The sequence below is a fragment of the Balaenoptera ricei genome, chromosome 11 (genome assembly GCF_028023285.1).
Source record: "Balaenoptera ricei isolate mBalRic1 chromosome 11, mBalRic1.hap2, whole genome shotgun sequence".
Lineage (NCBI taxonomy): Eukaryota > Metazoa > Chordata > Mammalia > Artiodactyla > Balaenopteridae > Balaenoptera > Balaenoptera ricei.
In genome coordinates, this window is record NC_082649.1 from 38,593,689 (window position 1) to 38,616,271 (window position 22,583).

General features: G+C 40.3%; 1 protein-coding gene and 1 long non-coding RNA gene across 2 annotated transcripts in view; one reads left to right on the forward strand and one right to left on the reverse strand.

The window, feature by feature from the left end:
- Positions 1 to 727: 727 nt before the first annotated feature.
- On the forward strand, positions 728 to 21,585 carry PXT1 (peroxisomal testis enriched protein 1). The gene is made up of 3 exons (XM_059937486.1): positions 728 to 896; positions 14,593 to 14,723; positions 21,481 to 21,585. Exons 1-3 carry the CDS (start codon positions 728 to 730, stop codon positions 21,583 to 21,585), a joined length of 405 nt encoding a protein of 134 aa, XP_059793469.1.
- Positions 14,477 to 22,583, reverse strand: part of LOC132374012 (uncharacterized) — a 43,858-nt gene continuing 35,751 nt past the window's right edge. Inside the window, exon 3 of the long non-coding RNA XR_009505574.1 lies at positions 14,477 to 14,751. This is a non-coding gene — a long non-coding RNA (uncharacterized LOC132374012). The remainder of the gene's footprint in view (positions 14,752 to 22,583) is intronic.

The window sequence follows — 22,583 nt, forward strand, 5'->3', positions numbered from 1 at the left end:
CTCTAGTTGCGGTGAGCAGGGGCTGCTCTTCGTTGTGGTGTGCGGGCTTCTTATTGCGGTGGCTTCTCTTGTTGCAAAGCATAGGCTCTAGGCGCGCAGGCTTCAGTAGTTGTGGCATGCGGGCTCAGTAGTTGTGGCTCGCAGGCCCTAGGGCACACAAGCTTCAGTAGTTGTGGAGCATAGGCTAAGTAGTTGTGGCTTGCGGGCTCTAGAGAGCAGGCTCAGTAGCTGTGGTGCACGGGCCCAGTTGCTCCGCAGCATGTGGGATCTTTCTGGACCAGGGCTTGAACCCGTGTCCCCTGCATTGGCAGGCAGATTCTTAACCACTGCGCCACCAGGGAATTCCCTAGGTGTGTTTTTTTTTTTTTTTTTTTTTAATCTATTTTTCTTTTGGCTTATAATTTGTCTCTTTTCTTCTATGTGTACTAATTTAGACTGTTCCCTTGATGGAATGTAGCTATTAAAAAGATGATGAAAACTGCTGGGAGATGAGGATGCAGGGTGGTGTAGCAGATCTAAAGACCAAACAACATGGAAAGATGTTTACTTAAGTTGAAAAAGAACTTAGAGATCACCCTGTTCCATTTTCCACCCAAATCCAAAACCTTTTTATATACGGAACAAAGGCTGCCTGTGTTACAACATCAGTATTCATCTAACATACCAAATATATACTGAGAAATGGGGGAAATCCTCTGAAAATATATTTTTTCAACAGGGAAAAAACATGAAGAAGAAAAAACATGCCAGTGTTTGTGAACCTAAACAACTTCTGAATCTCTCTCCCAAAGTAACAAATTGTTGCAAATCACTGTGGTTGAAATACAGTTTTCAGAAGGCTTACATGACCCGACTTGTCAGCTCCCAGCCAGTTTCAGCCATGTCAAGGAACCCAGGTAAGATATTATTTGTATTAAACTAAGTTAAATATTCTACTTAGCTTGTATTTTTCTTGATATTGAGGATATAAAATTAAACATTAACTATAAGTAGTGAGTCATAAATCTATTCATCAAAGTTCTTACATAGAAAAATCTAAAACTGACTTTGCTTCATGGTATAAATCTCTTAGTTTCTATTAGCCCTGAATCACTGGTGTGACAACTAATTAAGATGATCCCAAATTGACTGAAATAGATCAAATTTATCTTTTAATAAAAATTTATGTTTAAACTTGACCTGAAAATGTCTGCATTGTTAAGGTAGGGAAAATTCAGTTTAGGTTCCTTCTTGATTTTGTCAATATAGGAAGGAACATGAGGGAAAGATAAATGTGAAATTTTGTTTTTCAAAAAAGTGTGATTCCTAAATGTCCCAAAATGTCGGAAAATTAAAGTGTTATGTTTTGGAAAGCATTAAAGAGTGTTAGGGTTATATGTATGAGGTTTTAGACTTTTAAAAAAGACTTTAGATTAAAAATATGCTAGACACCTGAAAGGAATTACTAAAATTAATCTCAAACTATTCTCCAATTTAAAAGAATTACATGCCACTGAGAAAGTGGAAATTTCAAGCATCCTGATAGACGCTTGCCACCATATCAAATATGGTATCCATTTTCTAGAAAGAACTCAATCGACTAAAATTTCGAATTTTCATCTGGGCAGGTGTCAACAATGATTTATCAAAGCCTGAGCCTGTATCATCTATGAATACCCTCTAGAACGTATATTTTGCTTTTTAAAATTGAGATGTAATTCATACACCATAAAGTTCAAACTTTTAAAGCACACAATTCAGTGGGTTTTAGTATATTCATAAAGTTGTGCAGTATTCTAGAGCTTGTATTTTATTGTAAACCTTTTCCAATGTTTTCACACCCACTATACCACTTAAGCCTCACAGAACCCTCATGAAACTGAGGTGCACTGTGCGCGGTTGCCACATTTACCCCAAAAGCTTTCCTAATTACAGTTTCACCTCAAAAGCAGAAGCAGGGTGAAGAATTAATAATGCTACTACCTTCGAGTTAGGGAGTAACAGCCAACAATCTGATCTGTTCGTTTTCTCGCCTAGAGCTCTCGTTTTACTATGTATGTAAAATCTTAATTGCGCCTGGCATTTTCGACTGGTGCATCACCAGTGTGCATTCAACGACCGCCAGACAGGAACAAGGGAAGCCCCGATTAGAGGTGGTAGCAGACACAATCCACCTCCCCCCCGCCCAATTTCCTTCCCTGACAGACTCAGGAAGAAGCAGTGCTTTTCTCCCCTTATATTTTACGGTATCGCTAAAGGAATGGGGGATGTGCAGACTGAGAGGTGCGGTGTGAGGGGGACATAGAACTGTTATTCCGGCGTCGAGAACGCTAACGCCAGGGTCATCGGAGGTGCCAGGCGGTACATTCCCGGTGCCCCGCCTCCCTCCCTCTCACTCTACTCTGAGGCAGGGAACCAGCAAGACGCACCAGTTCCGGCGCGGGAGACCACCTCCGACGCGAGAGACCGCCTCCGGCCAACGCGCGCCGTCTGCGCTTCCCATTGGTCACAGCCGCCCACGTGACTTCTACCGCCAGCCCCGCCCCAAGCGCTTTTCCAGCCGGAGAGCTGGTCTGAGCAGCTCAGTGGGCGCGGAGCCCGCCCAGGTGTGGGAGGTCTCGCAGACGACCCTGCGAAGCTCTCCTGCTGGGAACCTGATTGGATGGATGGATGGATGGATGATGGATGAGACAGATGATAGAGACAGATTAGATAGATAGGATATTTAAGATAGATACCGCAAATACTGCCCAAAGTAAAACTCTTAATGAAGAAGCTGATCGAGAAGGTCCCTTTCTCCCCTTAGTGGCTTTTGTCCTCACTGAAGCCCAAATTTATCTCTGTTACTTTGGGGACAGCTACACTACACGTATGAACATAACTCTTTGGAAAAAAAAACAACCCATAGTATTTGTATGGGGAATTAAAGACACTTCTTAGAAAAGTCGAGGTGGTGGGTAGGATTTTGGGAAGTCCAGAGCAACCATCCTGATACGTCATTTAAGATAAATTAGACATTCTTGGGAAAACAAAAATGATTAAAAGTGGAAAGAGGCCCTGCCCACCTCTAAAAATGTAATAAGTATTGATAGGAAAGGGCAGAATTAAAAATATATACACACATAGGGGAATTCCCTGGTGGTCCAGTGGTTAGGGCTCTGTGCTGCCACTGCAAGGGGCCCGGGTTCAATCCCTGGTCGGAGAACTAAGATCCCACAAGCTGCATGGCATGGCCAAAAAATTAAAATAAAATAAAATAAATATATATAAACACACATATATGTATACATACACATATGTATAGCTAGTGTAAATGGGATATATTAATTGTAGAAGTCAGTAGAGGGTCCAGTTATTCAGCTTCTTTCTCCCTTTGAGAGTGCCTGGATGCTCATTTTGCCTTTTTTTTTTTGGTGCTTCTAAGGCTCACCACCTCTCCCTTTCCTCCTCTAGATGGACACATTGACTTTTTTTATTCATCAAAAAAAAAAAAAAAAAAAAAAATACTAGGGCTTACTATATTCTAGGCACTGTGCTAGGTTCTGGGGTGACAATGGTGAACAAAAACAGTAACAGCCCTTTCCTTCCTGGAGCAGACAGTCTGGCAAAGGAGGCAGATAGCAGTCAATTACACACACCAATGTTAAATATAATGTGATAGGTGCTAAGAAGAGGGCCAGATGCTGTAATGGGGCTTTGACCTACTAGGGAGGTTAGAGAAGGCTTCCCTTGAGATGTAACCCAAGACTGAGACCTGAGGGGGTTAAGGAGGGTGCAAGTTGCAGGCAGAGGGAAGGGCTTGTTCGAGGAAGAGCTAGTAGCCTCTCCCCTTCCAATGACGGCCCATCTCACCTATTTCCACTAAACACACATTGATCTTGCCTTTTAGTTGTCAGAAGACATTTTTTTCTTTCAATTCCAAGTTCTTAGGGAGTAATGGCAACCCATAATTATTGCTATAGACAATGTGTATCCAATAGGTAAGTATGCTAATATACACATCTAATATGCATAATCATCTCTGTCATTTTACGTAATGAAAACATGCAATGATCGTAACAAAATCTAGACTACGATGTATCTCAATAGAACTGAAAGTGCTATAGATATTCGAAGTGGTGAGAGATGACATTATTTTGGAAGACTCAAAAAAGGTAACTTAGAGAAAGTAATTTTTGAGATATGCTTCACAGGTAAGATCTGGTCGAATGGAGATACAGTTTAGTTAGAGCATAAGGTTCAAGAAGAGTGAGGAGGACAGACAGATAAGTTGAGATTATTCTAAGGGCATTGAAAACCAGTCCAAAGACTCTGTAGAAACTAAATGGAAATGTTTTAAGTTTTAAGGACTTTTCTAAGATACTTTTCCCCTCCAATGTTGACCTTGGAAAATTTAAAATCTACAAAAAAGTTGCACAGATAAGTCTATGGTTTACGCATATACTCTTCACATGGATTTACCATTTCTTTGGCCACGTTTGCTTTCTGTCTCTCTCTCTCTCCACACACATACACACACAGAGGCACATACTCATGAATGCATACACAGATGTTTTTCTTTGCTAAACCATTTGAGATAAAGTTGCAGACATAACTAACTTGATCTCCAAGTAATTCTGCATACTGTCTCCTAAGAACAAAGATATTTTTCGGCATAATCTCAGTACAATGATGACAATTCTGGGATACTTTTAAAATTAAAATGTGAATAAGTATTTATGTTAATAATAATAGTAATGCATTACTTATTTTAAATGGCTTGCAACAGTGGCTGACACATTGTAAGTGCTATGTAAGTGTTTTCTTAAAAAAAAATACACTTTCAAGGTTGGGAAACTAAAGAATAAGAAAAGGCATATAGTGAAAAGTCTCTCCTGCATTCTTGTCCCCCATCTGCTCAATTCCTATCATAGGTAGCCACTGTTCTTAGATTCTTGGGTATCCTTCCAGAGGTTATTTTTGCGAATATGAACAATTGTGAATATAAATTTATATACCCCTCCCTTTTTAGACAAAGGTAGCACATTAAACACATTGTTTTTACTTGTTTTCTCACTTAACATTATGATCTGGAGATCTCTCTGCATTAATACTTACAGAGCTTCCTAATTCTTATTTATAGTGGCATAATATTCCATAGTGTGGATGCACCATCATTTATTTAAGTAGTTTCCTATTGATGTACATTTGGGTTGTTTCCAAACACTTAATATTGAAACCAGTGCTACAATAGATAACCTCAAGCACATTTGCATTTGTAAAATTTGATAAATAGATACATTGCCCCCCGCAGAGGTTGTACCAATTTACACTTCCACCACCAACTGTGAGAGGGTCTCCAGGATTTTGATAAGGTTCTATACCAAGAGTTTAAAATATGTGAATGTGCATTATTATTGCTATTTTGCAACTTTAAATGAAAGGAGAGCTGTCTTCACGACAAAGGAAAAGGTAGGGCTGTCCTTAGATCAACTTACAGAGTAGCCAACATTTTCCCTCCAACCCTTTTCTGTCCCATTCTCTCCACCCCGTTATGCAACTTTATAATCATAATCAACAATATCTGTGTAGGGCACTGAGCTAGGTTCCAGTTATGAAATAGATACATGTGCTCAAGGGTTTTGCCACTTAGTTGGTCAGACATACACAAAATACAAATAGTTATTATGTTGAGTTCCAGAATGCAAAACACACCTCTTGCTTTGGGCACAATCTTTTGTTGCATCCCATCTCTAGGTCCTTCCTTCTCTGCCCCTTTGCCTACCCAATTGGGATACCCAAGGCTTGTTGGCATCCTTACGGCTCCTTCATTTCTCCCAACGTCCATTACTGAAACTTATCCAACTTGTATTCCATCTTTCTACTGCAGATACTAGATTTTGTATTCCCCAGGTGACAATTAATCAGGTAAAATAATAGTTGCAAATCATTATGCTTTTGATTGGCACAGGTAGGGCTGGCCCTAAGCCCATTTTGAAGTAGATGATATTCATTTGGAGGGTGTCCCCACTCAGTTGCCCTTTCTTCTCTCTGAGCACCTTCCCTCTTGCGTGAACTCTCAGCCCTCACTGGTGCCCTCACCTTTTCTCAGGTAATTGTCAAATTATCCTTGCTGGGGTGTCAGTTAATTGTTAGGGTGTCATTTCAAAATGGCTTGAGGTGAGATACTCTTGAAACAACAGTAGAAACTGAAATGACAGGAAATATGGTTGCAATTCTGATCAAAGGGCCATATATTTCACCTACTATTTAAGCCACCTACTTAGGAGCTTACCCTTGGCTGAAGTGAATTAATGCACTGAGACCCTGGCTCTCCCTGCCCCCATCTCATCCCTCCCACTCTATACTGTGTATCGTCCTGGAGCTCTGGGGACCCTTGCCTTCAGAGCTCTTTACTTTTGAACCCAGCCAGGTTCATCACTTCATATAAAGGACTTGAGCATCCTCGGATTTTGGTATCTGCCAGGGTAGGGGAGAGTGTTCTGGAAACAATGCCCCTCGATACCAAGGCACAACTGTACTTTTAAATTTTTATTAGCTGGAGTGTTTTTTTTTTTTTTTTTTTTTAGCTGGAGTTTTAACATATACATTCTGTCTTCCAGCCAAAACCAACTCTTCCATGCTTTTTCCATCAGTTGATTCTAAAATTTAAAAACCAACAATCTTGGTTTATGTTATTGTATCTATGTAAATATAGTCTAACACCAAGTCCAGTGGTAGTAGCTAAGACATATGACATAGGACTTATTGTATACCAGGCACTTCATGAACATTATTGTTTAATATTCAGAATAATCTTTTTTTTTTTTTTTAAATGGAGTGATTCTTTTTTATTTATTTATTTATTTATTTATTTATTTATTTATTTATTTATTTATTTATTTATTTTTGGTTGTGTTGGGTCTCCGGTTCGTGCGAGGGCTTTCTCTAGTTGCTGCAAGCGGGGGCCACTCTTCATCGCGGTGCGGGGACCGCTCTTCATCGCGGTGCGCGGGCCTTTCGCTATCGCGGCCCCTCCCGTTGCGGGGCACAGGCTCCAGACGCGCAGGCTCAGTAGTTGTGGCTCACGGGCCCAGCTGCTCCGCGGCATGTGGGATCTTCCCAGACCAGGGCTCGAACCCGCGTCCCCTGCATTAGCAGGCAGATTCTCAACCGCTGCGCCACCAGGGAAGCCCTCAGAATAATCTTAAAGTCCCTTTTGACAAATGAGGAAACTGAGGCACAGAGAATCTAAGAACAGGAAATTAGAAAGTAACTGAGTCAAGACTTTCTCCTATGTGAGGATAGGATAAAATTTTCTTTTCTTTAGATCCAAGTTTAGGACTCTTGCCAGCTGGAAAGAGAAGGCACATCAAGGTCATATATACATATTTTTTCTTTCTCTTTTTTTGGGGGGTGATGGTGGTCTTTAGCTCTGGTCAGTTTTCTTTTTTTCCATTTCTGTTGGTGACTAATTTCAGCCACTTCAGGATTCCTCTCTTTCTCAGCAGATGGTTGAGTTCTCTGCTTCATGGACAAAACTGATGTCACTGGGGGTAAACACCTTAATCTCCTTAGCCCTTATTGCAGTCTTCCTTACATGAGCATCACATCTTCTTTCTATCCTATCTCAAAGGAAGGGAAGACCCCCCCCCCATTCAAAATTTATCCTTCCTCACGTTTTCATTCTCATTTCTCCTAAACCTCTGGGACTCTGCCTCAACAATTTGCCCTACTCTACCTTCCATTTTCCATCACTCCTGCGCTAATTCCTCTCCTCAACCTACAAACCTGCTCAAGACTCCCAACTTAGAGAATTCCTTCAACACACCTCTTCCTCTCGCTACTGTCCATTCTCTCTCATTCCTTCATCAGGGCACCTCTTGGAAGAGTAGTCTACACTTACTGATGCCAAGTCTAGTCTGGTAGCTCGAATTCACGCTTCAGTTGTGCAAACTTCCTTTCATTCTCATTGCGTGACTAATTCCCTTTTGCTGTACTTCAATCCTGGGTGATACTGGTAATCCTTTTTTAAAGGAGCAGCGTGTCCTTGGTAAGAGACTTTGAGCCTTTCTGAGACTGACTAGTAGTCCTGCTAAATGTAAGCACATTTTTTGGAAATTATTTTTCAGATTAGGTACTGTTAACAATCTGACATTCAACTATAGTATGTTTAATTGATTCTGAGAGGGTGTGTCCTTTGAGATGGGGCAATTACTGTTGATTTTATACTTGAAAGATTAAAATGTTCAAAATGATTGACTCTTAAGCACTAGCTAATGGCTTAACGCTCTCCTAAAAGAAGCCACTTTCCTTTACTTGAAGAAGAGGTCACACTGAGTTTGAGACAAAGCCTTGAGTTCCATTGAGGTGGTATGTTTCTGAAAAAGGGAGGCATGTGTTTTCCAGTCTGGAAGCAGATGGTCCAGCATGTGGAGAGGCCACGACTTCCAATACCCTCTTGCCCACTTGTTATTTTACAAAGGTAAAAGGTTGTGCAAAGAAGAACTACAATCCTGCAGCCTGTGGAACAAAAACCACATTCAAAGAAAGATAGACAAGATGAAAAGGCAGAGGGCTATGTACCAGATGAAGCAACAAGATAAAACCCCAGAAAAACAACTAAATGAAGTGGAGATAGGCAACCTTCCAGAAAAAGAATTCAGAAAAATGATACTGAAGATGATCCAGGACCTCGGAAAAAGAATGGAGGCAAAGATCGAAAAGATGCAAGAAATGTTTAACAAAGACCTAGAAGAATTAAAGAACAAACAAACAGAGATGAACAATACAATAACTGAAATGAAAAATACACTGGAAGGAATCAATAGCAGAATAACTGAGGCAGAAGAACGGATAAGTGACCTGGAAGACAGAATGGTGGAATTAACTGCTGCAGAACAGAATAAAGAAAAAAGAGTGAAAAGAAATGAACACAGCCTAAGAGACCTATGGGACAACATAAAATGCAAAAACATTCGCATTATAGGGGTCCCAGAAGGAGAAGAGAGAGAGAAAGTTCTTGAGAAAATATTTGAAGAGATTATAGTCAAAAACTTCCCTAACATGGGAAAGGAAATAGCCACCCAAGTCCAGGAAGCGCAGAGAGTTCCAGGCAGGATAAACCCAAGGAGAAACACACCAAGACACATAGTAATCAAATTGGCAAAAATTAAAGACAAAGAAAAATCATTGAAAGCAACAAGGGAAAAATGACAAATAACATACAAGGGAACTTCCATAATGTTAACAGCTGATTTCTCAGCAGAAACTCTACAAGCCAGAAGGGAGTGGCATGACATATTTAAAGTGATGAAAGGGAAGAACCTACAACCAAGATTACTCTACCTGGCGAGGATCTCATTCAGATTCGATGGCTTTACAGACAAGCAAAAGCTAAGAGAATTCACCACCAAACCAGCTCTACAACAAATGCTAAAGGAACTTCTGTAAGTGGGAAACACAAGAGAAGAAAAGGGCCTACAAAAACAAACCCATAACAATTAAGAAAATGGTAATAGGAACATACATATCAATAATTACCTTAAACGTGAATGGATTAAATGCTCCAACCAAAAGACACAGGCTCGCTGAATGGATACAAAAACAAGACCCATATATGTGCTGTCTATAAGAGACCCACTTCAGACCTAGGGACACATACAGACTGAAAGTGAGGGGACGGAAAAAGATATTCCATGCAAATGGAAATCAAAAGAAAGCTGGAGTAGCAATACTCATATCAGATAAAATAGACTTTAAAATAAAGAATGTTACAAGAGACAAGGAAGGACACTACATAATGATCAAGGGGTCAATCCAAGAAGAAGATATAACAATTACAACTATATATGCACCCAACATAGGAGCACCTCAATACATAAGGCAACTGCTAACAGCTATAAAAGAGGAAATCGACAGTAACACAATAATAGTGGGGGACTTCTAACACCTCACTTACACCAATGGACAGATCATCCAGACAGAAAATTAATAAGGAAACACAAGCTTTAAATGACACAACAGACCAGATAGATTTAATTGATATTTATAGGACATTCCATCCAAAAACAGCTGATTACACTTTCTTCTCAAATGCACACGGAACATTCTCCAGGATAGATCACATCCTGGGTCACAAATCAAGCCTCAGTAAATTTAAGAAAATTGAAATCATATCAAGCATCTTTTCTGACCACAACGCTATGAGATTAGAAATCAATTACAGGGAAAAAAATGTTAAAAACACAAACACATGGAGGCTAAACAATATGTTACTAAATAACCAAGAGATCACTGAAGAAATCAAAGAGGAAATCAAAAAATACCTAGAGACAAATGACAATGAAAACACGACGATCCAAAACGTATGGGATGCAGCAAAAGCAGTTCCAAGAGGGAAGTTTACAGCAATACAAGCCTACCTCAAGAAACAAGAAAAAAAAAAAAGGTTGTGCAAATACTCTTCATACTCTCTTAAGGCTCTGGGATTCAGGAGTGGTCACTACCAGCAATAAAGTCCATATGTACTGAAATGACTTTCCCTGAGAATAATCACCTCCCAGTAATGAAATAGGGGATTAAAGCTGTGATTGCTTAAAATTATGCCTAGTGATGACAAAAAAATTAATTGGTCGATCTAAGAAAGAAATGGAAAATTTTATTCGAGCCAAATTGAGGATTATAACCTGGGAACAGCCTCTCAGAAAGCTCTGAGAACTGTTCTGCCTGTTAATGGTCAAAGCACAGTTATATAAGTTTTTGAGACAGGAGGCTGTACATTAAATGACATATTGTTGACAATTTACATAATCCAGATCTACAAGTAGTGGGTCATGGGTTATGGTGGCCCCTTATAAAAGTAACAAGGAAGGTTATCTCCAAGGGAGGTCTGGTTACCACAGATTTACAATACACACTAAAGGGGAAGAAGGAGGCTGAAACAGGCAAAGAAAAGTTTTATGTTTAAATTTTTCTTGTCTGCCATAAAATATGAATTTTATTTCATCACTAGTGATGCAGGTAAAGTACTGTAAAGTTTAACACAGAGGAATACCCTTTTGGAAGAAACTATAAAACAATTCCTTCAGTTTAAACTAAGCCACATTTTAATTGGCTTCACTTTGGACGATAAACTTCCTGTATGACCTTTTATTGTTTTCTGGACTTTCTCATTGCCTCTCCGCCCCTCCTCACATGATTTGTACTTATGATATCTTCAAGTTTCCCCAAATTTTCAACCATGCTATCTCTTCTACCAAATCTCCCTTTCCTCAGGGACTTCCCTTTTAGAGCCGTTCTCTTGCTCTAATCTCATCACTCTCTAGGTCTGGTACACTGTTGGATCCACCTTTTGCTAAATCTTCTTTTTCTTGGTTTAGTCATACTCTGTTTTACTGGAAAACTTTCTCAAGAGGCTTCCTAAGAAATTGTGCATGGGAGAACAACTTCTTGAGTCCTTGCATGTCTGCAAATGTCTTTCTTCACCTCTCACAAATTATTGAGAATTAGATAGTCAGAGACTTCTAGGTTGAAAGTAATTTTTTATAAAATCCTTGAGGGCATTAATTGTTCTACTATATTCTAGTACCCATTATTGATGGGAAATCAGTCATCAAACTAATCCATGTTTCTATTTGGAGAATTTTAGCATCTCCTTATGCTTGGTATTTTGAAATATTGATATGCTCCCGAGGTGAGGATTTTATTTCCCCATTTGTTGTCCTGAGAACTTGGTGGGGTTTTCTTTTTTTTGGTGGGACTTTCTAATCTGAAGTTTGGTGTCCTTTAGCTCTGGGAAGTTGTCTTATGACAATTTCCCCCCTCTATTTCTCTCTTTCTGTGACTCTCATTTTTTTTTTTTTAAATATTTAGTTATTTGGCTGCGTCGGGTCTTAGTTGCGGCACACAGGATCTTCATTGCGGCATACGGGATCTTTAGTTGTGGCGTGCGGGCTCTTTTGTGGCATACGGGCGTCTCTCTAGTTGTGGTGCGCAGGCTCCAGAGCGCACGGGCTCAGTAGTTGTGGCGCGTGGGCTTAGTTGCCCCGTGGCATGTGGGATCTTAGTTCCCCGACCAGGGATTGAACCCGTGTCCCCTGCATTGGAAGGCGGATTCTTAACCACTGGACCACCAGGGAAGTCCCTCTGTGACTGATTAATCAGATGCTGGTCTTTCCATATTGGTTCTCTATATCACCTATCTTTTCTCTCATATTTTAAAATTTCTGATCTTTTTCTGAGTGATGTCCTTGACTTTATTTTTTCAGACCATCAATTGTATTTTTAATTTTAGCAATCATATTATTAAATCTGAAAGATTTTGTTGTAGGTTTATTCTTTTTTCATAGCATTCTCTTTTGTTTCCTAAATGTAATGTTTTCTTAACTCTCTCTAAACATATACATTAGAATTTGCAAACATTCCCTTCTGTTCCTTGAATTATATCTGTTTTCTTCAGTGTTACTGTTTTGGTTGTTTATCTGGCATTTCTCTTTCATTCTGTGGTTCTTCTCAGTTGCCTGGTCATCTTTTGTTATTTTAAAGAAATACTGACTGGTTAGCTGGTGTTGGGTTTTTTCTGCTGTTATGTGAGTGGGACTGTTTCCCCAGGTGGTAGCAGTAGCCGCCATGTTCCAGGTGCTGTCCTGCACAGGTTAAATATATTAATTCATTTAATCCTCTCAATAACACCTCTACAGGTAGTTACTGTGGTATCTCATTAAGTTTAATATTCCATCAATTGTAAAATGTACTATAATTTTGTTTCCTGCTAAGAAGGTAAACAATGTTGTTGGACTATGACATGCCATAGACTATAAAACACATTCTGTTTTGGAGGCATTATAAAATCTTAGAATTGATAAAATAATACATTATCATTCCCATTTTACAGTTGAAGAAACTGAGGCATAGAGAGATTAAATAACTTTCCCAGGTTACATAGTTTTATCTGTAGTGGATTTACATTTGAACCCAAATGATCTGGATTCAGAATCTTACCACTGTGCCTAACTGCTTCTCCAGGGCTCCTCACTAAGTGGGGACTCAAATGGGGGCTCTGAGTTGGGGGAGCTTTAGGGTAATGAGTTAGGGAAGCTGGCTTTCTGGCCCCAGGTCCCTCAAATGCCAGAACAAGGAGACCTTTAACCCAAGGCACCAACATTCATAAAGAAGTTTTAGCTTTCTCCACAAGATTTGTTCTCCTCTTTAGAGAAGAGTGATCTGGATTTTTTACCAGAAATCTGATGGGTCTAGTGGGCTGGGGCTGTCAAGGGTACCAAGTGGTACAGTTGATCCTCATCAGAATTATAGTCAATGGCATGTCTCCCTTTCCCAGCTTCAGGGTCTTGGTGGAGTAAATGGGTTTCCTGTCGTGGGTTCTTGGCACTTTCTCTGTCTGGCTCACTTGTCCATATCTTGTCTTCTCTGCTTTCTGCCTTCTAGAAACATACACAGATCTCTCATCTGCTCTTGACCCTGCTTCCCATTCTCTTCACTGTTGTGGTTTTACTCTTTTTTATACTTTCGTTTTGGTGGGGTCTTGGGAGAAGACTAGGACTAGGAGAAATGGAGAGGTCAGTGCTTGTGCTCAGTCTTGAAACAGAAGGCCCTAGACCTCTAGTTTTAGTGAACAAAATCAAGATTATAAAAGGATGACCATCATTTGAGAAAATAAAATATTCACATTATAGCTGGCAGTGGAAAAGCACTTATAAAACCTTAGAAGCATATTTGCTTAAAAGTTTTCCTAAATGCAACTGAAGGATTCTCAACATACAACAATATTTTTAAGAGTTCCAATACATTGAGGCTTATTATTTGCTTTATGAAGGAATTATTCTTTCAAAAAGATTAACCATGAGATTTTTCCAAATTCCCCACTAGGTCATTTAGACTACAATTTTATTTTCAGAACTTTTCAGCATAAAGTAAGATACTTTTTCCTTCTGGATATTAAAAATTCAATACTTGGAAAATAATAGAGCACTTGAAATGTGGCCAGTGCAATTGAGGAACTGAATTTTAAGTTTTATTTAATTTTAATTAATTTAAGTTTAAAAAACTGATAATTGTTGGAGAAGTTTTAGGTATGTTTGGAACAACTTGGATATACGAATTTACTTTTTAACTGTAAACTTCATGAAATAAAATACAAGGTTTTCCAATGAAATTAGTTGATATCTGGATTGAGATGTGCTCTAAGTATAAAATAAACACTGGATTTTGGAAACTTAAATATAATAAAAAGAGTGTAACACATATCATTAATAATTTTATATTGATTTTGCGTTATAGTGATAATACTTTGGATATATTGTCCTAAGTAAAATATATTACTAAAATTATTTTTACCTGATTTTACCAGTAGAACATTTAAAATTCATATGTAGCTTGAATTATATTTCTACTGGACAGAGTTGATCTATTCATAGTAGAACATTTAAAATTCATATGTAGCTTGAATTATATTTCTACTGGACAGAGTTGATCTATTCCAGGGCAAGGCTTTGCTTTTCAATAGTCATTATGATGCTGGGATTTCATCCCTCTCCTTGTCTAAGACAGTTTTAAGTGACTAGTGGTGAGTGATTTACAGAGTCAATGGAGTTTTCTCTTTGAATTCTTATGCAGATCACAACCCACCTTCTCAGCCCAAGGAGAATAGCATTGGCCAGAACCATCACCAGGAGGAAACAATCCACAAGTTGGCCAGGCAGCTGAGAAACATCGGGGACAGCATCGATCATAGAATGGTTCAAGAGGTGAGAATTCAGTTTCCCCAGTAAGGGCCTGTCAGGGAGGAGGAAAGAACAAACAGAACAATGGCTGTCAAGTGGCTGGGATGCCCAGGAATTAGCAGAACACATAGATTAATGATGACTGGATTGCCAAGGATTAGATCTGAAAATTGTGAACCTGGGTCAAAGCCAGTATTAGATCTCACACTTGCTACTCAAACTGTGTGGTCCACGGACCAGCAGTGTCAGCATCATTTGGCAGCTGGTCAGCTGTGCAAAATCTCGGGCCCCAGCCCACAACTCTGGAATCAGAATTTACCGTTTTACACACACCCTAGGGGATTTGAGTGCACATTAGAGTGTGAGAAACTTTGCTCCATACCCTCAAACTAGGATTAGATTCACCTGTGAAGTTTTAAGAATTACAGATGCTGGGCCCCACCTTGAGAGATTAGTCCAGGTGAATCTAACACTCCGTCAGGGAGGAGAACCTTTGCCTTAGATGGTGGTTATCCTCCTTGAACCAAACCAGGTTATGATCTAAGCCCAACTCCCCCTGATTTCTTTGTTTCTCCTGATTATTGCACGAGATATAAGGGAAACAGGAAAGAATAATGATTACTGTTTCAAATCTTAGGGGTGATGAAATCCACAGCCCACTTAGTTTTCCTCCAGAACAACCTGTAGTTGGCAGCAGCTAGAGAATGATCACGTGGGGCTCTGTGGTAGGGGGCTGGCTGCCCCTCAGAGCCCAACTTCCTCCCCTTAAACGCATCACAGGACAGGTGCCTGTGGTGATTTCTTGTTTATCACTGCTGCCGCCATCATGCTGACTTCAGCGAGTGTCAGGCCCTCTTCTATGCTCTGGTCCAAATGTGGCAGCACTCAGCCATGCCCTCAAATAAAACATTCCCTGAGACAAAACAAGAATGGAAGGTCCCAACAATAATGTTACTGAAAGTAAGAAGGAAACAAACACAAATAAAATACTGATAGATCAATTTCACTCAAACAAATATTTATTGAGTGCCTATTATGTGCCAGACTCAGTTCCAGGCACTGATAGACCGATTTCACTCCACAAACATTTATTGAGTTCCTACTATGTGCCAGACTCAATTCCAGGCAGAGAGCAGGAATGGAAGATGAGCCTGCTGTCATAGGACTCATAATGCAGGAGAGACAAACAGTAAAGCAGATGACTAGACTCTAGGGGATACTGAGTGATGGAGAGTGACTTTGGATGGGCCATCAGGGAAGGCCTCTCTGGGGAGGCGATATTTGAGGAGAGACTGGAAGTGAGGGAGTGAGCCATGGGAATACCTGGGGGGAAAGTGTTCCAGACAGAGGAAACTGGGAGGGCAAAGCCCTTGGGATAGGAACAACAAGGAGGCCAGATTGGCTGGAGTCGGGGGTGCTGAAGTCCAGGAGTTGGCCTCCGTCTTAGAGGCAGGGGTAAGGTTGGGTTTTGCGCCAAGTATAAAGGAAGCTTCTGGGGAGGGAGAGCAGGAGAGTGCCATGTGCTGACTTACGTTTAGAATGAAGCCTGACTGCGTGGTGCAGAGAGTAGGCTGTTGTGAACATTAAGAGAGATAATCTATGTAAATCACTTGGAATAGAGACTGACCCACAGAAAATGATCAATAGATGTTACTGAAGCCAAAAAATTAATTTGTTTTTGGCCTTTGCCCTTTCACTATTTGGAGTTGAACACTTCTTTGCTGTGTATCATTTATTACAGGGCACTCATGATACTCTCCACCTCCCTTCCATGCTCCAGCTTCCTCTATAGTTTTCACTGATGACCGTGCTTTATGAATTCTGGGCAAGTCCTTAGTTCAACTTTTCTGCTTCTTTATTAGCTAACACTCTGAATACTCCTGGTTCCTTCTAATTTTTTCTCTGAAGAGGAGAACAGAGTAGGACAAATCACAACCACCTATTTTCTAAGTTTACCTCAACCCAATCAGGAAGTCACTTCTCCATGTAACCACCTCTTCCATTCTTCCATTTTTCTTCTCTTTCTCTCCTTTACCTTTTTTTTTTTTTTTTTTGGTAATGATTTTTTTCGCTTACCTTTTAAGTTGTAATTTACTTATGTTTTAAATTTACCTCTGCAGCTTAATAAATTGACACTTTTCTTTCTTTTTTAAAAAAATAACTTTATTGAAAAATAAAATTCACATAACATACAATTCACCCATTTCAACAATATAATAAATGGTTTGTAGTATATTCATAGAGTTGTACAGCCAGTCATCACAATCAATTTTAGAACATTTTCATCACTCCAGAAATACACCTCAAATCCAATAGTAGTCCCTTCTCATTTCCCCCCATTTTCCCCCCTAGCCCCACCAATCTATGTTCTGTCTCTCTGGATTTGCCTATTCTGGAATTTCACATAAGGCGACTAATATAATATGTTGTCTTTACGTTTGGCTTCTTTCACTTAACACAATATTTTTTTCAAGGTTCATCCATGTTGTAGCATGAATCAGTACTTCATCTCTTTTTATTGCTGAATAATATTCTTTTGTATGTATATATCACATTTTGTTTATCCATTCATCACTTGATGAACGTTTGAGTTGTTTCCACTTTTTGACTATTATAAATAATGATGCTATGAACATTTGTGTAGAAGTTTTTGTGTAGGCATGTTTTCAATTCTTTTGAGTACATGCCTAGGAGTGGAATTGCTGAGTCATATGACAATTTTATATTTAACTTTTTGAGGAACTTCCAGACCATTTTCCAAAGTGGCTGCACTATTTACATTGTGGCCCACCAGCAGGGTACAAGGGTTCCTGTTTCTCCACATTCTTGTCAAAATTTATTGTTAACTGTCTTTTTGATTATAGTCAGCCTAGTGGGTGTGAAGTAGAATCTCACTGTGGGTTTGATTTGCACTTCCCTGATGGTTAATGTTGTGCATCTTTTCATGTGCTTATTGGTCATCTGTGTAACTCTTTGGAGAAATGTCTATTCAGATCCTTGGCCCATTTTTTTTTTTTTTTTTTTATAAATTTATTTATTTTATTTATTTATTTTTGGCTGTGTTGGGTCTTCGTTGCTGTGTGCGGGCTTTCTCTAGTTGCGGCGAGCGGGGGCTACTCTTCATTGTGGTGCGCAGGCTTCTCATTGTGGTGGCTTCTCTTGTTGTGGAGCACGGGCTCTAGGTGCATGGGCTTCAGTAGTTGTGGCACTTGGGCTCAGTAGTTGTGGCTCACGGGCTCTAGAGCGCAGGCTCAGTAGCTGTGGCACACGAGCTTAGTTGCTCTGCGGCATGTGGGATCATCCCGGACCAGGGCTCGAACCCGTGTCCCCTGCATTGGCAGGCGGATTCTTAACCACTGCGCCACCAGGGAAGCCCGGCCCATTTTTAAATTGGGTTGTAGGAGTTCTTTATATATTCTAGATGTAAGTTCCTTATCAGATATATTATTTGCAAATATTTTCTCCCATTCTGAAGTTCGTCTTTCACCTCCTTTTATGTCTTTCACCTTCTTGATGTTCATGGAAGTGCAAAAGTTTTAAACTTTGATGAATTTCAATTTATCTATTTTTCTTTTGTTCCTAGTGCTTTTGGGGTCATATCTAAGAAACCATTGCCTAATCCAAAGTCATGAAGATTTATACCTATGTTTTCTTTCAAGAGATTGACTTTTAGCTCTTAAATTTAGGTCGTTGACCCATTTAGAGTTAATTTTTTGTATACGGTATGAATTAAAAGTTCACCTTCATTCTTTTGCATGTGGGTATTCAGTTGTCACAGCACCATCTCTTGAAAAGACTACTTTTTTCCTACTGAATTGCCTTGGCACCCTTGTTGAAAATCAACTAACTGTAAATTTTGGGGTTTATTTCTGGACTCTCAATTCTATTCCATTGATCTATATGTCTATCTGTATGCCTGCCCTAGCTTTTCTTGCAACATTTTACAAAGCTAGCTTTGACCTAGACCTTTAAAGTAATCTTGTCTTGTACTGAAAAATTGCATTTTAGAACACTTTAAATAGACCACAGAATATTTTAAAAATAATTTTAAAAATTCCTCCTAAGTTTGCCTCTAAAATGCTAAAGAGTAAAATGCATGGTTTACTCTGCTACTTTAAGGCTTACCTCAAGCAACTATAACAGAATTTCAAATCTAGCATGGTATATTTCTTTCATATAGTCATTTATTCACCTTTTGTACTTTGTTTAATCGAGTGGTCACATTGATTCTCCAGATGTCTTCCTGCTTTTGATGTATTTAAAGAAACTTTTATTCCTGCTCTTGGAACTCCCCAGCAAGGAGCTCACCAAGGTGTATTTTTGTCTACCAAATCGATTGTCCTTGAGCTATCACATAGCTTGACTTCTTATTCTTTTCACTTAAGCAAGTGTTCTGTGTTTTCAAATAGGCCTTGATTCTCAAAATAACATCTTCTATTTTGCCATCTAGTTTTGAGGGGTTCTGGTTCAAGGACCTGGTCTTTTTTTTTTTTTTTTTAATCTGGAGCATGCAATTTTCCTAAAGTGTGTTTAAAAATAGTGTTGGGACTTCCCTGGTGGTGCAGTGGTTAAGACTCCGCGCTCCCAATGCAGGGGGCCCGGGTTCGATCCCTGGTCAGGGAACTAGATCCCATACGCATGCCTCAACTAAGAGTTAGCATGTCACAACTAAGGAGCCCGTGTGCCGCAACTAAGGACCCCACGAGCCACAACTAAGGAGCCCATGTGCCGCAACTAAGCAGCCCGCGAGCCGCAACTAAGACCTGGTGCAGGGCTTCCCTGGTGGCACAGTGGTTGAGAATCTGCCTACCAATGCAGGGGACACGGGTTCGAGCCCTGGTCTGGGAAGATCCCACATACCACGGAGCAACTGGGCCCGTGAGCCACAACTACTGAGCCTGCGCGTCTGGAGCCCGTGCTCCGCAACAAGAGAGGCTGCGATAGTGAGAGGCCCGCGCACCGCGATGAAGAGTGGCCCCCGCTCGCCGCAACTAGGGAAAGCCCTCACACAGAAACGAAGACCCAACACAGCCAAAAATAAATAAATAAATAATAAATTTATTAAAAAAAAAAAAAACCTGGTGCAACCAAATAAATAATATAAAAAAAAGTCTTCCTGTTGCTTTTACGATCTTAAATGTGTCTTTGAAATTTTTCTCCACAGGACTCGCTCCTGGGTTCTAGAAACTTCCCCCTCCCTGTCCCTACAGGCCTAGGAGCGGCAACAACTCTGCTGTTGCCAGCCTACCCTTATGCCTCCTCCCCCCACTTTTGTAGACAGTGTCTTTATCTGACCTTCCCTGAATTATTCCTAATTTGAGTATGCCATATGTTTTCTCTGGGACCCTGACAGCAATGTATAAGGAATTTCTTAGTTTGTTAGAAAGACAAGAGGGAAACGAACATTTATTAAACATTTTCTTCCACGTACTCTGAGATACTCTTATGTGTTTAATTTTCCAAATAACTCTATGAATTAATGGAATAGGTATTTCAGGAGAGGCATCTGAGGTTCAGAGAGATTAGATATCCTATCCAAGGTTACTCAGCAACTAAGTGGCAAAACTGGAATTTAAATATACGAGCATCTGACTCAGTGCTCTATACATTTTCTTGTCTGCCTTGCTGGAAGGAAATTCATTCAATTCTTGTAACTGATATCAACTATAAAAGGGAGAAAAAAAGTTCTTTCATGACTTCCAGTTACTGATAGGACAAAGTCTAAATTCCTTAGCCTGCTGCTAATGGTTTATCATGCATTCATTCATTCAGTCAGCTAATATTTATTGAGCACCTACTATGTGTCAGGCTCCATTTAAGTGCTGGAGATATGGCAGTGATCAAGAGAAAACTTCCCTGATCTCGTGGAGACAAACAATAAACAAACAAACAAAGAATACAGTTTATCAGATAGTCATGAGGAGTGCTGGGGGATTTGCAATTTTAAGGGAAGGCCTCCCTGAAGGTGCCTTCTGAGCAAAACCTTGACAGAGGTAGGGGAGGGTCCGTGGACCTGGGGGGAGAGCAGTGGAGGCAGGTGAATAGCAAAGACTGAGGCAGGGGCATGTCTGGCATATTTGAAGAATAGCAAGGAGGCCAGGGTGGCTGAAGCTGAGTAACGCAGAAAGCCGTAAAGATACGGTCAGAGAGGTGGGTGGCAGGGCCTTGAGGTCACTGTAAGGGCTCTTTTGAGTGCGGCAGAACCACTGGAGAGCACTGAGCAGAGGGGCCGCAACAGTCCCCGAGGCTGCTGGGTTGCAAACAGACTGGAGGAGGAGGGCAGGGCCAGGGAGAGCCCTTTCTGTCTGGCCCCCAGCCTTCTTCTCCTGATACTCCCATAAAAACAGTGCCATTTACTTACAGCTCCAGAAACCTGCTGTGGTCTTCGTCACTTCCAACTTTGCTCATATTCACTCCTCTTCACCATCTAAGTCTGTTCTTCCAACCCCAAAGCAGACTCCCTTACTTTTTGAAAGGACTACGAAAGTGCTCTGGGAAGCCAGAGAAAGAGGTTAATCAACCCTGAAGAGAGTGCCCCAATTTGCTGATGGTGAAGATGGGAAAATGTCCAGAGGAAAACTTCCCAAGGTGTTGTGGAGAGTATGGACATTATGGAACAGACTAAGATATTCTTCCACTCATACACTTCATGAAGCAGCCCGAGAAGCTTGTCTGTGGCATTGATTGAATTAATATCAATACCGAATTTCTAACTTTGGATTAGTTTATCACTTAAAAAAATTTTTTTCCCCTCTTTCTTGCTCTCTCTCTTTTTAAACAGGATTTTCAACAAGAAGGCAGAGCTATCCTGGCTCATTTTGCCTTAGTTTTCTTTGGAGGAGTTAACATGCTGTTGCGCTTTCTCTGGAATAACCATGTGATGTAAAAGGAACATAAATGTCAGGTTCTGCTTTCCTGCTACCCTCTGAGAAAATATGCATCCCACCGGGGCAGATGGGAAGAAGACCCGTCTCTACCTCCTCTGTTTTCACCCATCGTTGCTTTGTGCCTGGTTGTTGGAGAACCGCGGACTCACTGGCCATTTGTCTGTTCACTGGTCAACCAGCAATGAGATGTCTATGACTGCCTCATGGTAGAGCCCAAGGAACTTAGGAACCCAGGAGGCCTTGCTGCTTAGGAAACACCGGTGCTGTGGATAGTCCCAGTGCTCCTTGTAAGGAAACCTCGAACATTTCCTCTTATGAGGGAAACTGAACCTCATCCCCAAACCAGAGGTCACAGGAATGGGTGCTTTCTCCTGGGCCCCCCTCCCTGGGTACCAGGCCCTCCAGCAGCCTGTTGACCCCACTCTCGTTGCCCACGTCCAGACCTGCAGTGCCCCGTCCTCTTTTTACCCTTCTGTCTACCTCATATTCCTCCCTCCACCCTTTGAGAAGTATGGCAAGTGTTAAGAAAATTTGTTGTTATAAATTTTAAGTTCTGTATATGCATTTTGAGTTCTTTGTAGGAAAAGTGTTGTTTAAAAACTTAATAATTTAAAACATGAAATAAATATGGTTGTTTTATTGAGCATGAAACACCTGTGCGTATTTCTTTTGTGAAGGAGGGATTCCACTTGTTCCTGCTCATAGGGGTTCATAATTTTGTAGTTTGATCATATATAGCATCGCCTTCGTCCTTCCAAAGGGAAACGCCCTCATTTTTTAGGTCTGTCTCAGGCAATGCCTATCATCACCTAGGTTTTGGCTTCCTGGCAGGGAACAGATCCTAAAACGTCTTTCTTATTTATTTTTTTTAACTCTTTTGAGTAGGTATTTATTTATTCATATGGTTAAAAAAATCAAAACCGTATAAAAAGGTTTACAATGAAAACCCTTGCTCTTATTTTCTATACTGAATCCCAATTATGTTTATAAATTTGTT